The sequence below is a fragment of the Chiloscyllium plagiosum genome, unplaced genomic scaffold (genome assembly GCF_037043375.1).
Source record: "Chiloscyllium plagiosum isolate Xiang-an unplaced genomic scaffold, Cpla_swu_hap1 HiC_scaffold_3, whole genome shotgun sequence".
In the NCBI taxonomy this organism is placed as follows: domain Eukaryota; kingdom Metazoa; phylum Chordata; class Chondrichthyes; order Orectolobiformes; family Hemiscylliidae; genus Chiloscyllium; species Chiloscyllium plagiosum.
Genome location: NW_028270141.1, coordinates 146,179,663 through 146,192,161, shown reverse-complemented (window position 1 = coordinate 146,192,161; position 12,499 = coordinate 146,179,663). Strand labels below are relative to the sequence as shown.

The 12,499-nt window shown below is 46.6% G+C and overlaps 1 protein-coding gene across 2 annotated transcripts in view; it reads right to left on the bottom strand.

Annotated features, from left to right (window-relative positions):
• vegfab (vascular endothelial growth factor Ab) overlaps positions 1 to 12,499 on the bottom strand; it is a 43,795-nt gene that overhangs the window by 14,682 nt on the left and 16,614 nt on the right. The window contains exons 4-6 of one of the 2 annotated variants that reach the window (XM_043687261.2): positions 11,427 to 11,503; positions 9,059 to 9,091; positions 7,623 to 7,694 (exon numbers count right to left, since the gene is read on the bottom strand). In XM_043687261.2, coding sequence (XP_043543196.1) covers positions 7,623 to 7,694; positions 9,059 to 9,091; positions 11,427 to 11,503 — 182 coding nt within the window. The remainder of the gene's footprint in view (positions 1 to 7,622; positions 7,695 to 9,058; positions 9,092 to 11,426; positions 11,504 to 12,499) is intronic. The other variant, XM_043687264.2, reaches the window with a different exon arrangement.

The window sequence follows — 12,499 nt, the reverse complement described above, 5'->3', positions numbered from 1 at the left end:
TGATCCAGTGACAAATCGGCAGGAGTGCTACCAGAAAGCTTTAACATCATTTTGGATTTGCCCAATGTGTTTGAACGTGATCATCTGTGATCAAAAGTGATTTACAGTCATCATTTCATATCCCATTCAGTCAAAGTATGATCAACTGACCTCATTAATGATCAGACGAAACCATACAAAGCTCAAACAACATCATTTATGGTCACAAAGCATAATTTAATTGCTTTCAGAGCACTAAACATCTGTTGAATAACTAACATCAAATGAACTCATGCAAAACTCAAACAACATAGTTTGCACTGATATCATTGCCTCCAGCATATAAATGCACATAGTGGGTTAAAGTAACTGTCTCGTAAGCAGGGAATCTGGAGATCAAAATGCAGCAGTGTCTTTGAGAGCTCTTGTGATGTAGTGTCCCTACCTCTGAGCCCAAGTCTGACACGACCCAGAGGCATGTCAGTACATCTCTAAACGGGTTGATTAGGAAAATATCTATAAATATACACATGAAATAGCAGTGCACATAAGACATTCAGTCCCTTGAGCCCATTCGGCCCATTTGATAAGGTCATAGTTAACTTGATGGTAGCCTCGACTGTACTTTGTGACTGCTCCCCCACCCCACCCCAGCTATGATCTTTGACTTGCTTGCAGATCAAGAATCTGTCCAGCTCAGCCTGAGATGCATTCAATGACCTGATTGCCATTGTTCTCTGGGGAAGGGCATCCACTAAGCCATCCAGCTCCCCAAAGGGGTATTGGGTTATTGTGGTAACGTACACTTTCTTTCACAAGTATGTTGGAGCCTGGAGCTCTGGTTAGAGACAGTAGAGGCTCCAGTTGCTTTCCATCATGTGACTGGCCAGGAATCTCCCACTCTCACCATCTGCCAATGACGTAACTTGGGAAGAATTTCAAAGTTGACACTCAATCTGTTTGGCCACATAATGAGCATGTGTTCCTCCCACCTCGAGTCCTGCAATGGGATTTGAACTCAGAGCTTTGGGATCAGAGACGATCCACTGATCTAACCCACAGCAGCATAAGGCACTGAACCAACCTTTCAGCCTGCTCCTCCCTATGTTGCTGGCACCGGTATTGATCATGATAATTGGATCCTTCCACTCTCACTGCAAGCTCCAATCCAGTCTCAGGGCACATTTCCTAAAACCTGCTGCATTGGAATACGCAGAGCCGTCTGGACTCTTGGCTTATCAAGACTATCCCTGACTCCCGCTATATTCCTATTAACTTGCCTCAGTGGAACAGATTCCCATATCTCGATCCATTTGCTCATCCACCCTACCGCGCCTGCTCGTCCATACAAGAAACCACAAGGGCTGACACCCCTCCATCTCTAAATCCTGACCACTGACCAAATTAGATGCCCCTCTCCCTAATGGGCCTTCAGCATCTAAGTGTGCAGTTGGCTGTCTCTCCTATCCGCTCCTTGGTGCACCAGTATCTGCAGTGAGCTGCCTCCAGCAGCGTTCAGCTCTGAGGCCAACTCCATGTGCAGCAGACGCAGACGGGTTTGTCTCAGATCACCATGGGAGTGGGGAGAGGTCATGCACCAGACAGTGCGTTATTGCAGGTGGAACACCTTGCCTGCACTGCCATTGCTTAATTGAACTCAATCATTTATTTTCCGAGTCGGTGGGGATCTGGGAGGATCGTCTGGAGTTGCGGGAGGGCAAGTTAGCAGGATCCGGTCCCCGGAACATTAGCCAGGCTTTCTGGTTCAGCCAGCTCAGTGACATTACCATCTCATCTTTGCAACACCGCCCCCCCCAACACTGTAGCCATGCCTATGTTGTACATATAGATAGTGAGTCAGGTGAAAATGCAACTCCCTTTCCCTTACACTCGTGAAACCCTCGACTGCTCCAGTGACGAAACCTTTGGTTTGTCTCATTCCAAAACCAATGTGACTCCCTGTGGGTCTCCTAATGATTGTAGGCAAAAGTAAGTATTGCAGATGTTGGAGATCAGAGTCAAGATTAGAGTGGTGCTGGAAAAGCACAGCAGGTCAAGCAGCATCCGAGGAGCAGGAAAATCGATGTTTCGGGCAGGTGTCCTTCATCAGGAATGCTCATAAATGTATAAAAACTGCTCATTCCTGATGAAGGCCTCCAAACTGAAATGTCGATTTTCCTGCTCCTCGGATGCTGCCTGACCTGCTGTGCTTTTCTTGACTCCTAATGGTTATCCCCATTCCTGGATATACTGTCCCACACCCCTCAGTTGTTAGAATCCAGCAGCCTCAATTAGTCTAACAGACATGTCAGCATCAGCTTTATTGGCATCTTGGAGGGAAGGGTGAGTGTTATTATTTATTTCACAACTATGGAGGGAATGGTGGATAGTAGTACCACCTCAGACTTTAAGAATAGGGCATAAAGACAGTGAGTGCTGGAGACAGTCTGGCAGTATTGGTGGAGGGGGTGTCACAGCGAGCCTGTCGAGTCTGATACAAGCCTACTTCTGGCTCCTCTGCCCAGACTAACTCTCCCTCACAGCTTTCCACCCACCCAACACTGGGAGGGTCTGCTACCCCAGCCATAGGGTCCTCTGTGCTTGCTATTGTATCAGTTGCCTAGGGTCTGATGATTCGAGCGAAGATCAAAAAGTGTGGCACCGGAAAAGCACAACAGATTAGGCCATGTCCGAGGAGCAGGAGAACATAGAACATAGAACATTACAGCGCAGTACAGGCCCTTCGGCCCTCGATGTTGTGCCGACCTGTCATACCAATCTGAAGCCCATCTAACCTACACTATTCCATGTACGTCCATATGCTTGTCCAATGACAACTTAAATGTACTTAAAAGTTGGCGAATCTACTACCGTTGCAGGCAAAGCATTCCATACCCTTACTACTCTCCGAGTAAAGAAACTACCTCTGACATCTGTCCTATATCTATCATCGCTCAATTTAAAGCTATGCCCCCTCGTGTTCACCGTCACCATACTTGGAAAAAGGGTCTCCCTGTCCACCCTATCTAACCCTCTGATTATCTTATAAGTCTCTATTAAGTCACCTCTCAACCTTCTTCTCTCTAACAATAACAGCCTCAAGTCCCTCAGCCTTTCCTCGTGAGACCTTCCCTCCATGCCAGGCAACATCCTAGTAAATCTCCTCTACATCCTTTCCAAAGCTTCCACATCCTACTTATAATGCGGTGACCAGAACTGTCCACAATACTCCAAGTGCAGCCGCACCAGAATTTTGTACAGCTGCAGCATAACCTCATGGTTCCAGAACTCGATCCCTCTATTAATAAAAGCTAAAACACTGTATGCCTCTTAACAACCCTGTCAATATGGGTGGCAACTTTCAGGGATCTGTGTACCTGGACACCGAGACCTCTCTGCTCATCTACACTACCAAGAATCTTACCATTAGCCCAGTACTTTGCATTCCAGTTACTCCGACCAAAGTGAATCACCTCACACTTGTCCACATTAAACTGCATTTGCCACCTCTCAGCCCAGTTCTGCAGAGACGATGTTTCGGGCATAAGCCCTTCATCAGGAGTGCCTGACCCACTGTGCTTTTCCAGCGTCACAGTTTTCGACTCTGACTCTCCAGCATCTGCAGTCCTCACTTTCTCTTGACTCTAGTGAAGCATCAGGTTCAGAAACACCATCTTCTGAGTTAAGCTTCTGAGGTGGTGGAGTTACAGAGCAGTGTCCATCAAGGAGACTAGGAGGGCAGAGGTATGCCTGAATCTCTCTGGAAGGGTTTGTAGTGGGGGGGGGGGGGGGGGGGGAGCAGTGTGGAGCTGTGGGAGAAGACAGCTTGGAATTTTGGGAGGGCTGTGGGGAGGGTGAGTAGCTCAGAGATTTGGGACGGCAGTTTTTATACATTTATGGAATGGCTTTGGAATGCTGCCATGCACTTTGATGACACTTTGAACAAAAATGAGAAAGTCAACACAGGACTGAGGGTGTTATACGCAGTAGACAAAATGAGGTAAATGAGCTTGCAGTCCAGATTGAAATTGCCAAGTAAGATGTTGTGGGTATCACAGAGATGTGGCTGCAAGGAGATCTGGGCTGGGAACCAAGGATTATGTGTCCTATCGGAAAACTAAATTACATTAAGTCAATGGCAAGAAGTGATAGAGAGCCAGAAGGCATAGAATCTGTGCGGGCAGTGTTGGGGAAGTGAAAAGGGAAAATGGCCCTGTTGGGAGCTATTTACAGGCCACCTAACAGTAGTCAGGATGTGGGGAAGAAAATAAATCAGGAAATAGAAAAGGCATGTTCGAAAGGCACTATTACAATAATTATACAGGACTTCATTATGCAGGTGGACTGGGAAGATCAGGTAGGTGGCAATCCCAAGAAAAACAGTTTGTGAAATGTCTATGACATGGCTTTTTGGAACGACTTGTGGTAGAGCTCTGGATTTCGTGATGTGTAATGAGGGAGACTTGATTAGGGAACTTAAGGTGAAGGAACCCCTTGGGGGCAGTGACCACAATATGATAGATTTCACCCTACAGTTTGAGAGGGAGAAGCTGGAGTCAGATATAATGGTATTATGACTCAAAGAAGCATAGAATGTGGTGAAGATTAGTGGGAAACCAGAGGATTAAGAAACCTTTAGATACCAGTGGAAGATAACTGTAAAAGCCAGAAGAGTGGAAAAGATGAAATATGGGTAAGCTAGTAAAATAAAGAAGATTGCAAGAAGTCTTTTATACGTGTAAAAGGTAAGAGAGAGGCAAGAGTGGATATTGGACCGCTGGAAAATGTGGCTGGAGGACGAGTAATGGGGAGCAAGGAAATGTCGGAAGAACTGAATAGGTACTTTGCATCAGTGGAAAATACCAGGAGTATATCAGAACTTCAAGACAATCGGGGGGTGGGGGGGGGGGGGGGGGGAAATGGGGGGGTGAGGTGGGAGGGGGGTGGAAAGAGGTAAGTGTAAGGCTCTGGTCAAACACATTCAGAATATTGTGAGCGGTTTTGGGCCCTGTATCTAAGGAAGGATATGCTGGCTTTGGAGGGGGTCCAGAGGAGGTTTACAAGAATAATCCCAGGGATGAAAAGCTTGTTATACGAGGAGCAATTGAGGACTTTGGGTTTGTAGTCAGAGTTTAGAACTGTTCAAAATTAGAAAAAACTTTGACACTTTGACTTCCTGAAGGAAATGAGGGCAATCAGTTTTAAAGATGGCAACTGAATGCTTTTGATGGCAAATGATGTGCGTTTCCGCTGAATGGAAGACATTCCAAATTGCAGCTCGATGTCAAATTGCTGAACATTTCATGTGCATTTGCAAAAGCATGTCAAAAGTGTGGGTGGCACAGTGGTTAGCACTGTTGCCTCACAGCACCAGATACCTGGGTTCAATTCCTACCTCAGGTGACTGACTGTGTGGAGTTTACACATTCTCCCCGTGTGTTCCGGTTTCCTCCCACAGTCCAAAAATGTGCAGGTTAGATGAATTGGCCATGTTAAAGTGTTAGGTGAAGGGGTAAATGTAAGGGAATGGGTCTGGGTGGGTTGCGAGTTGGTGTGGACTTGTTGAGCTGAAGGGCCTGTTTCTACACTGTAAATAATCTAAAAAAAAGTTCATAGATAGACTAGCATCTGTGGAGGCGTGTGAGCTGTTCCATGTTCATTTCTCCAAATCACTAAAAACGAGTGCACAGAAAGGCGAACAGGATATAATATCTTAAAGGGACTAACATTTTGAAGTGATGTTTCTGTTTTGACCCACATATCTTGGGCATTGTAGACAGGGGGCTAGAGCATCGATTCACAAGAAAGATACCAAGGTCGTTTCTTTTTATTCATTGGGATCATTGGCCGGGCCAGCACTTACTGCCCATCCCTAATTGTCCACAAGGCAGATAAGAGGCAACCACATTGCTGTGGGTCTGGAGTCACACACAGGCCAGACCAGGTAGATTTCCTTCCCTAAAAAGGACCAGTGAATCAGATGGTTTTTTTTTTCAACCATTGCAATGGTTTCTTGGTCATCATGACTCTGGATATGTTTATCGAAGTCACATTCCACCATCTCCCATGGCAGATTTTGACCCCAGGTCTCCAGAACATTACCTGGGTGCCTGGATTAATAACCTAGCCACCATCTCCCAGGTTGAGGGGGTTTGGTAATTATGTGGACGGATTACAGACATGCCTAATATTTCCCCAAGTTGAAAGGTTGAGGAGGCAATCCATTTGAAGTTTCTAAGAACGATACTGATACCACAGACCAAAATGAGGCACCTTCTCTATTACAGAACCCAGAATGAAGGATATACTCGCTAAACTTTGAGCCAGACCATTCTAGAATAAAATCAGAAAATACTGATTGAGATTGAACTTGCTCGATTGGTTTCGGGTGAGGCTACAAGTTAACTTGGGACGAGGGGGATACATGCAATTTCAGAAAAGTTCAGCCAATGTCAAGTTGAAGGGTGGAATGTGTTGAAGGTGCTGATTGACCTCCAGCTGTTCATCTGTGGTGTGAAGCACATTTCTGAATAGCCAGCAACCCACCAGAACAAAATAAACCGATCCATTATTCAAGATGAGAAATCACATCATTAAATCGACATGGCAGAATTATCAACTTCAGACAAAGCAAAACAAGTAGGAGCAGTGTTGCCCAGTTGAGCCCATCGAGTGGTTATTTTAGAAGGTCGGTTTTGAGGAGTGCGGGCTCCAAATAGAGAACTCTGGGCAGAAGTTTGGAATATTCTCCTTTCAGAATGGTTCACATGAGAGCAGAGCAGTTTAGGTGGCTGCACCCTTACTCTGCAATTGTGAACAGTTGCATCCCAGTGAAAACAAATAGAAAATGCCAGAAACTAACTGAAGAAGGATCTACCAATAAATAAATAATTAGATAAATAAATAAATAAGCAAATTAGTGTTGGCACCAAATCTGGAGGACTACCTGTAAAGGGAAGCCAGTTTTGCAAAGAAGCGAAATGACTCCAAATGGTATTATAATGAAGTCCAAGAAATAGTTAACAAAAAACTATCCCTTCCAGAAAAAAAAAGCCTGATTCAAACTGCTGAAATATTATTCATCCTAAACTTTTCAGTGCCTTAATGCTAAACGTATCCTAGTGATAGCATTTTGGGCTTTTTTGATTGTATTGCAATGGGAATCAGAATTTCCAACAGGTCATGGGGCGACCAAATGAAGACAGGCCGTTATCACCAGTGATCAGATGGGTACGTTCATCTTGACTAGTCAGACTTGAAGCCAAAAATGAAGACAGGGTTGAGTTATTCTTCAACTAGTAAGCGATCAGTGTTAGTGGTGGCATGAAGATATAGCAGGGTGCATTGTTATAGCGTGATTAGTAATGATTAGTTACACAAATCATCCATGGCTTCCATCACATTCAAAGGTTGATCGTCCAACTCCTGTACAGATCAAAATTGATAAGAGTTTCTGGAGAATGCAATTGATTTTTCATGCCAAATTTTTTCAGCTTCGCTCTCCCAGTCACCATTTCTGATCACCCACAACAGCCCCCATTGGTATTACCCCACCCCCGTTTTTAAAAAATTAATTGTCAACTCAGAGATAATTATTCAGGCCAGGCATGGAATGTTGAATGGGAAAGTGAAGACTGACATACGGCCTGCTTTGTCTCGCTCTGATTTTCCTTCTCCTTCGTTTCTGACCCTTTCTTTTCCCTCTCTTCGGCTTGCTGTAAAAAGAGCATAGTTCTACAGTTTAGCAAAAGGTCCCTGAGGCAGCTAGCAGCTGCGGGGTGGGGGGAACGGAGGTGGGCCCAACCAGTGTGAATTCAGGTAGCCTCCCGCTGACCCATCGCCAGAGGGACTGAGGCTGGATAAGTGACAGCACATTACCCTTCTGGGTGTAGTTCATCTCCCTGCCCTGAGAAGAGGTTGCCCTCAACATCTTCATTTAGTTCAGTAATTAAGCAAATAATAATTAACAGCCACAATGGGGACTGAAGGAGGAATCGTTGAGGTGGTGGCATTATGGCAATGTCAATGGACTAGCAATCCAAATCATGCAAACATGATGGATGCAAAAATCTATCTGGTTCACTAGTGTTCACAAGGAAGGAAATCCTCTGTCCTCTCCCTGCCTGGCCTACATGTGACTTCAGACCAACAGATTTGTGGTTGACTCTTATCTGCCCTCTGCCATGGCCTAACAGTTCATGGACACTTAGGGTCAGGCAATGACCAATGGCTCTGTCAGCAACGCCAACATCCCATGAAACAAGAAAGGGAAAGCAAGTGGATTCACATCCGAAAGGAAAGATAAATAAGGCCCAAGAAAGTACTTCTAGGCTCCTGCTTCTTTTGGAGTAATATCAATCTGAGAAGCTTTTGTTTTCCACATGATTATTTCATTAAGGAAAAAGACTGAGCTGATTGGTTAGGAAAAGAGCAATTGACTGTAGATGGAAGTATCCAACAATAGCTAAGGTCAACTTGGGATACACTACATTCAAGAAACGAAGGCTGGATTGCCACTAGGCATCTTCTACCACTGCTCTCCTTTTGCTGGACTCTCTCAACTTTGGTTCCTTTACAGTGCAGTACTGAGCTGCACTGTCAGAGGGCGCTGCGTTCTACATGAGACTGAGTGATGTCTATTGCGTTCATTCCTAAATGATCTGCTCAATCATTGAATCCCTGGCAAGGGGAGTGAGAGAGCATGGTCCCACACAAGCAACAACGCTACTTGATTCCAAAAACATTGTAAGCCAAACAATACAACGAGGCTTGCCAAATTTGCATGACAGAATGGACTTACAGATTTGGGAGTCTGGTGGATTGTACACTGTTTGACACTGATAACATTCGATGGAAAGCATTATCCTAGCTAAGGCCAATATACCATTACCAAGGTCAGCTGATGCTATATTCATGGACATCTTTGACCTCACTGTTTTGATAAATGTCAATAAACAGCAAACAAATTCCAAGATTCTCCAAGTATGAGACAAGTCATATGCCCATCAAATAGAGTGCCAATGATTCTTTGGTTAGCTTTATCTGTCAGATTAAGGTCTTCACCAATGACAATTCTTACCTTTTTGCTGCATCGTGTCTATCTTTCTTTGGTCTGTTGGAAAAACACAACATTACAAATATTAAATGTGTAATATTCATTTCAACTGGTTATTACAGTAGGTTGTTACATGCTGTCATTGCCCCTCTGGGACTGGGTGTTACAGTGGGTCACACACTGTCCTTTCCCCCCTGTGGGACTGGGTGTTACAGTGGGTCACACACTGTGCTTTCCCCCTGGGACTGGGTGTTACAGTGGGTCACACACTGTCCTTTCCCCCTGGGACTGGGTGTTACAGTGGGTCACACACTGTCCTTTCCCCTCTGGGACTGGGCGTTACAGTGGGTCACACACTGTCCTTTCCCCCCGGGACTTGGTGTTACAGTGGGTCACACACTGGCCTTTCCCCCTTGTGGGTCTGGGTATTACAGTGGGTCACACACTGTCCTTTTCCCCCTGTGGGACTGGGTGTTACAGTGGGTCACACACTGTCCTTTCCCCTCAGGGACTGGGTGTTACAGTGGGTCACACACTGTGCTTTCCCCTCAGGGACTGGGTGTTACAGTGGGTCACACACTGTGCTTTCCCCGGGACTGGGTGTTACAGTGGGTCACACACTGTCCTTTCCCCTCAGGGACTGGGTGTTACAGTGGGTCACACACTGTCCTTTCCCCCGGAACTGGGTGTTACAGTGGGTCACACACTGTCCTTTCCCCTCAGGGACTGGGTGTTACAGTGGGTCACACACTGTGCTTTCCCCCGGGACTGGGTGTTACAGTGGGTCACACACTGTCCTTTCCCCTCTGGGACAAGGTGTTACAGTGGGTCACACACTGTCCTTTCCCCTCTGGGACTGGGTGTTACAGTGGGTCACACACTGTCCTTTCCCCTCTGGGACTGGGTGTTACAGTGGGTCACACACTGTCCTTTCCCCTCTGGGACTGGGTGTTACAGTGGGTCACACACTGTCCTTTCCCCTCTGGGACTGGGTGTTACTGTGGGTCACACACTGTTCTTTCCCCTCCGAGACTGGGCGTTACAGTGGGTCACACACTGTCCTTTCCCCCCGGGACTTGGTGTTACAGTGGGTCACACACTGTCCTTTCCCCCTTGTGGGTCTGGGTATTACAGTGGGTCACACACTGTCCTTTTCCCCCTGTGGGACTGGGTGTTACAGTGGGTCACACACTGGCCTTTCCCCCTGGGACTGGGTGTTACAGTGGTCACACACTGTCCTTTCCCCCCTGGGTCTGGGTATTACAGTGGGTCACACACTGTCCTTCCCCCCCCCGGGACTGGGTGTTACAGTGGGTCACACACTGTCCTTTCCCCTCTGGGACTAGGTGTTACAGAGGGTCACACACTGTCCTTCCCCCCCTGGGACTGGGTGTTACAGTGGGTCACACACTGTCCTTTCCCCTCTGGGACTAGGTGTTACAGTGGGTCACACACTGTCCTTTCCCCCGGGACTTGGTATTACAGTGGGTCACACACTGTCCTGTCCCCCCCGGGACTGGGTGTTACAGTGGGTCACACACTGACTGTCCTTTCCCCTGTGGGACTGGGTGTTACAGTGGGTCACACACTGTCCTTTCCTCCTGGGACTGGGTCTTACAGTGGGTCACACACTGTCCTTTCCCCCATGTGGGACTGGGTGTTACAGTGGGTCACACACCGTCCTTTCCCCTCTGGGACTGGGTGTTACAGTGAGTCACACACTGTCCTTTCACCCGGGACTTGGTGTTACAGTGGGTCACACACTGTCCTTTCCCCTCTGGGACTTGGTGTTACAGTGGGTCACACACTGTCCTTTCCCCTCTGGTACTTGGTGTTACAGTGGGTCACACACTGTCCTTTCCCCTGTGGGACTTGGTGTTACAGTGGGTCACACACTGTCCTTTCCCCTCTGGGACTTGGTGTTACAGTGGGTCACACACTGTCCTTTCCCCTCTGGTACTTGGTGTTACAGTGGGTCACACACTGTCCTTTCCCCTCTGGGACTTGGTGTTACAGTGGGTCACACACTGTCCTTTCCCCCTTGGACTTGGTGTTACAGTGGGTTACACGTGATACCGATGAGGAAACACTACTGATTAGATAACACTCTGCTCCCTGCTTTAACTCACGCTTTCTTTAAAGCAGTGAAACACATGCAGGAAGAGGTGGCTTTCAGGTATTGGTGTTTGAGAAGCAAATAAACTTTACCGCTGCCCTACTCAATGCTCTGGAGTAATGTGCTGAATGGCCTGATTGACCAAGATAGCTTGAGGTAATATACAATTGGCCCACTTGTGTACAGCAGGGCAGGGAGTCATGCGTAATGTTTTAACTAAAGGATGGGCTTCCCATGTAAAACAAACTGAGACAAAACATGAAAAGACTCTCTCACCTGCAAACACATTTAGTGTGTTCCTCAAAGTGCATTTGACTTAAATGGTGCCCGTAGTGAGGCTTGATTTTCATTACCTAGGCGTGAAGAAAAGAGAATTGCACATTCATTAAGGAATTAATATTAAATCCTTAATAATTTCACATTAATAAGGTTGAAATAAACACAGGAGTGCTTCTTTCCAGTCTCTCTCTTCCCCCCCTCCCACACACACATTCAATAAATATGACTGTGCCACAAGTCTCAAGAACAAAGTCTGAATTTGATTTATTGTTCTCACATGTGCCGAAATACAGTGAAAAGTGTTGTATTGCATACTCTACAGGAAGATGGTACCATACAAAGTGCATCAGGGTAGCAGAACAGAGTGCAGAATACAGCGCTGCAAGGGTTTTACACAATTTGTGACTCCTTGTTACAAGAGGTTGTTTCCCTACAGTTGGAATGCTGTGCTGATTGCTGTAGAGACCAGTGTCGCCAAGACCTTGCTCAAATGTGACACCAGGGAGAAGGGTCACCAGTTCGACAAACATTTGGCAGCACTCCCTTCAGAACACTGTAATTTGCTCAAGGTGGCCAGGATTAAAGAAGGTTCCAGACAAGTCGATAACCCCAGACGTGTTTCCATTAGCGAGTGGCTCAGTCATCAGAGGACAGAGAATTGAGGTCATTGGCAAAAGGAGCAGAGGGGAGGAATCTTTTCATCTCCTACAACCTGCAACCTATATGCTAACCATTCAAGGGAGGTACTTGCTAATCATTAAACACCTCTAGAGCAGGTGGGACTTGAACTTGGCTCTCCAGGCTCAGAGGTAGGGACACTACCACTGTGCCACCAGTGCTCCAAGAATGAAGGACGTAGAGGTAATATTAATAAATAATAATATCTATGATAAAGGCAAAATAAATCAACGGTCTGAGTGAAAGAGTGGGGGAGAGCGCTTCGTGACGGCATTGTGGATCTACCCACAGCAGGTGGACTGCAGCGGTTCAAGAAGGCAGCTCACCACCACCTTCTCAAGGGGCAACTAGGGACGGGCAATAAATGCTGGGCCCCAGCCAGCAACACCTGT